Consider the following 4,319-nt stretch of genomic DNA (forward strand, 5'->3'; position numbering starts at 1 on the left):
TAATGCAACCCTCACAACTTTTAACTTTATGGATCAAATACAACCTTTCCCCCCCTAAAAATTAACCCTTCTATTTATAATTTTCACTCAATAAACCTTCATCTTTGCAAAAGTTGCCACTACAGACCTTTTTCCCATACACCTATACCATAACTTCTCAATCTTACATCACATAAAAGACTTCACAACTTTGACTAATGCCTATGATGCTATTCACCACTTACTTAGATGTCAAGAACGCATGCATTTCCAAATGTGTTGATAAAAAGATAAGACTTGCGACTAAAGAATCATGAGGTATAAGAATTACGATCAGAAATCCTCAAAAAGAAAGAAAGAAAAAACACAAACTCAACTTGAAACATCACTGCCCTTTTCAGTACAGCACTTCAGTTCTATGCCTCCTTAACTCTCCATAGATGACAATACACACATGCATATATATTATTTTAAATTTTAAATTGTAAATGAATATCTACTTTTTTTCTTTTTTCTTTTTCCAACATAGCCAATGTTTTTACTTGTACCACAAGACACGTTTTGTCCACATTCACAAATCAAGACTCAAAAGATGACCCGATCAATCTTTAGTTTACCCTCCTGGGGTCACGAGCAGCAGCAAGATGATCCTGCAATACCAAAAAATGGGTTTTAGGTAATTTAGATTTTTTTTTTTTAGAAAAAAGATTTTTGATTCATTCCATTCATTACAACGGAACGAACCATTCCATTCCTTTCCTGATTCCACCATACCAAAAACTACCACAGTAAATAAATTTGGTCTGTGCGTGATTTTAGGTCTAAATACCAACAAATCAGTAAAATTACAAAAAGTTAGTGAGAGAGAAAGAGAGAGAGGAGAGAGAACTTACAGATATGAAATCAAAAGCTCTAGTATCCTCTTTCTTGGAGTTGTTCATCATGGAAGTAGGTGGTTGTTGTTGAGTTGCAATATTTGGATTAAAAATATCTGGAAGAGCTGCAGAATCATACCCCCCACCCCCCACCCCCACCTGACTTCCAGAAGCAGCATTTCCTGCACCAAAATTCTGAGCCTGCATCTGTTGCAGGTAAAACTGCTGTTGAGCTAAAATGCTACTCATATTCATAGCAGCATAATTTACAGGTTGAGATCCAAATGCTGCAGGATTAAACATAAATCCTGAGTTATATGTCATAGGATCCATAGCCAACATGGGATTTCCAGGTATTCCATTCCCAGGTGCTTGTTGGGATTTAAGCAAGTTACTCAAAACATCATCTGGCTGATGTGTTAAATTACTGTTTACCCCTTGAGAATTCCCATCTATAGACAATCCAGCCATCAAGTCATTTACATCATTTTTATAATTCCCTTGAGGGGTATCAGAGTTGGAACCGAATATATCAAATAACTCGGGTCCATTTCCATTTCCATTCCCATTTCCGATTCCAGGAGCTGTAGTTTGTGTTGAAACTTGTGGTTTATCAACAGTGGACATTCCTGAAAAAATATCGGTTTCTTCATGTTGTTCATCTTTATTGTGAAATGCCACGTCAGCAAAAGGGTCATCACTAGTTTTGAATTCTTCATTGTGTAAATCAGTGGTTGAAGAAGAATCCATAAAGAAATCATTCATCAGATTTTCGGTTGTTGATGGAATGGGTTCATCTGTTTGCGTTGTGATAAGATTTTCAGTTCCAAATGGATCATTTGTGTCTATTAAATCGGGCATTTGGACAACGGTTTTTTCAGTCTTTATATTTTTGTCTTGATGGCTCATTCTGCTACCACTTTGTTCTCCTTTAAGAAGGCTTAAAACCTGAATTTCCAAATAGTGAAGAATTAAATATAAGAAAAACAATCAATTAAGATACTTATAAGCAAGAAAAGTATATTTTTATTGGGCATAGAAGCTGAAATTTCCCTTTGAGAATCTATTTTTCTCAAAGAAGGGTCAAATAGACAATTCCATCTACACAATGTGTAGTTGATAAGGATGGGTTTGCATGCTCTAAACAGGGCTTTCAACAAGGGAGGTGGATGTTTTGATGAACATAGGTTTATTGTCACAGAAAAGAGCACATTCCTTTTTCTTGTTCTCAGATTTGTATGCAGTATAAAGTAAATAACAATTCATCAGATAGTTTTAGCAACTTATTTTAACTTAGCCCACAATTTCAAATAAGAAAGTTGCATGAGTTTGATACATGAAAAAGTTTGTAAACTTAACGACTCATTGCATACCTTATTTGCCTTTTCCCTTAAAGAGGCTTGAGGAGACTCAGAGCATTTTACCACAGCATCTATATTTTCAGTAAAGTATGAGGTGACAATGGAAAAAGGTTCATCATCTTTCTTCCTCAATATTGCCTCAAGCACACATATGGCTTTCACACGGACCTAAAAGAACAATGAAGCAAGATAAGAAAGGATTTCAAATTTCAATGTGACAAACTTAGAAAACTAATTCTGTATAGGATAAAAACACACCAATCAAATACCTGCCACATATGAGATTGGAGTTTGGCTTCTAGAGCATGACTTAAAGCTACTGCATTCAATTTTGAGGCCTCCATTAAGAACACCTGAATGGCATCACGAGTAGGTTGAAGGCGAACACCACCAGATGTTACAATGGTCTCTAATAACCTCTCTTCACGACTCTTTTCATTCGAATAACTTGAAGTTGCATTCCCATTTTCAGTATCTATTTGACTTGTTTTAAGATCTTGTCCCCAAGATCCAGATACATTTGTTGATAACCTAGAAGAAGTTGCAGCTTGACTAGAAAGTTCTTTGCTATCAGAGTAAGTCGATTCATTAGTCAATGATCTTCTCAGATTAGGGCCCCTGTAAGTTCCTGTGTCATTTTTGTTATGAGTTTGAGCTTGTGATAAGCTGTTTAATCCCTGTTTGATTGTTGCACTTCCAATGCCAACCATATCACTAAGAAACGACTTCTTATCATCAGATGGAATGTCAAAGTTTGTGTTTCCAAAACCTTGTATACGTTGTGTAAGACCTTCTTGTGGTGGTGGTTTACTGTTGTCTTCTCCAGCAAATATAGCTGATAAAGCTTCTTGAGCAGTTTCTCTTACAGACTTATTAAGGGCATCACCCTTCAATGGATCCGGTTGTCCCTTGTAGTGAATTAGCTGACGAACAGCTACAGAGTTCCTTTGCATTTCCCTCCTAAATTCTACACCTGACTTCCCCACAGCATACTTGATCACTCTTAAAGCCTACAAACACAAATCATGAAATCATTAGTTGTTAGAGATTACCCTAATTAGAAGATAACCATTGATGACAAGTTGTCTTGACCAATTCGGGAATCAGCACTACCCGCTTCTAATTAGATCTGGTGTTTTGAATTTCATGAGAACGATAAAGGAATCAATTGATTATATACATCCACGCCAAGGTCCTTTCCCAAAAAGAAGAATGATAGGAAAGAAGGTAGCAGTACCTTTTGCTTAACAATGGGGGATTTGTGTTGCAGACGTTTAAAGATAAATTCGGAAACTTCTTTGACGATTGAGACGTGAGAAGAGCGAAGGAGTTCGCATATTTCTTCCAACTTGTAAACAGGCGCCACTTTATCTTCATCAGAAGTCGCCCCATCAATCATCCGTGACCTCCAGTACGATTCCACCGCTCTCCTGCTCGATTCCATCTTTTCCGATTCTGATCTACTCTTACCTTATAGAAAATAAGATCAACTCAAACCCTAAAAAACTTGCATAGAAGTCCCTCTTTCCTTGAACAAGTAATTGGAATTCGATAACGATGACGAGGAATCGAGGATATTATTGATCAAATTAACAAATATAAATTATAAACTTTTTGAAAGATTGAGATTGAGCTAAAGTTGAATCGAATTAAATTGGGTGAGTGCATGCAAGAAATCGAGCAAGATCTGGTGAAGAGAAGAGGTGGGCGGAGAGCAGCGTTTGTTGAGAATTGTTGGGGTCTATGGAGAGAGATGAATGATGATGGGTTGGAAAAGCCGACGTGGTGTGCATTTGTTGATTTCTTTTGCCACTCGTAAAAATCGTTTTTTTCCTATAAAAAAAGATAGTACATTATCATTGTATTTTTTGGAGTTTTTTCTAGAATTATTTTCTAGATGAATTGTTAAAAAAACAATTTAATGATCTCATACATTAACATTGTTAATTTAGACCCTAATTTTAACTGGAGCATCATAGAGCATCATATCGTCAAGATCTTTTTTTGTTATCTCTATAGAAGTATAGATAGTTATGTCAAACATATCTTATTAGTAAAATATTGTACTCTTCTTAAATATTCAATCATGATTTTATCAATTTTC

At 35.9% G+C, this 4,319-nt stretch overlaps 1 protein-coding gene across 1 annotated transcript; it reads right to left on the minus strand.

Moving 5' to 3' along the window:
* Nucleotides 1-283: 283 nt before the first annotated feature.
* On the minus strand, nucleotides 284-4,008 carry LOC145159438 (ENTH/VHS family protein). Its single transcript, XM_079078433.1, has 5 exons — nucleotides 3,453-4,008; nucleotides 2,485-3,225; nucleotides 2,228-2,383; nucleotides 873-1,802; nucleotides 284-629 (listed from the first exon to the last, which is right to left on the minus strand). Exons 1-5 carry the CDS (start codon nucleotides 3,657-3,659, stop codon nucleotides 588-590), a joined length of 2,076 nt encoding a protein of 691 aa, XP_078934559.1. The 5' UTR covers nucleotides 3,660-4,008; the 3' UTR covers nucleotides 284-587.
* Between the last annotated feature and the right edge of the window lie 311 nt (nucleotides 4,009-4,319).

The sequence above is a fragment of the Lactuca virosa genome, chromosome 2, assembly GCF_052849685.1.
Source record: "Lactuca virosa cultivar CGN04683 chromosome 2, Lactuca_virosa_CGN04683_v6, whole genome shotgun sequence".
Lineage (NCBI taxonomy): Eukaryota > Viridiplantae > Streptophyta > Magnoliopsida > Asterales > Asteraceae > Lactuca > Lactuca virosa.

Bases quoted from the DNA above. Each gene is read 5' to 3' on its own strand.
- LOC145159438 (XM_079078433.1), bottom strand. From the start codon at position 3,659: ATGGAATCGAGCAGGAGAGCGGTGGAATCGTACTGGAGGTCACGGATG. The intron at 3,226-3,452 runs GTACTGCTACCT...TTGTGTTTGTAG, and splicing joins CCCCCATTGTTAAGCAAAAG to GCTTTAAGAGTGATCAAGTA. The intron at 630-872 runs GTAAGTTCTCTC...TTGGTATTGCAG, and splicing joins GAGCTTTTGATTTCATATCT to GATCATCTTGCTGCTGCTCG.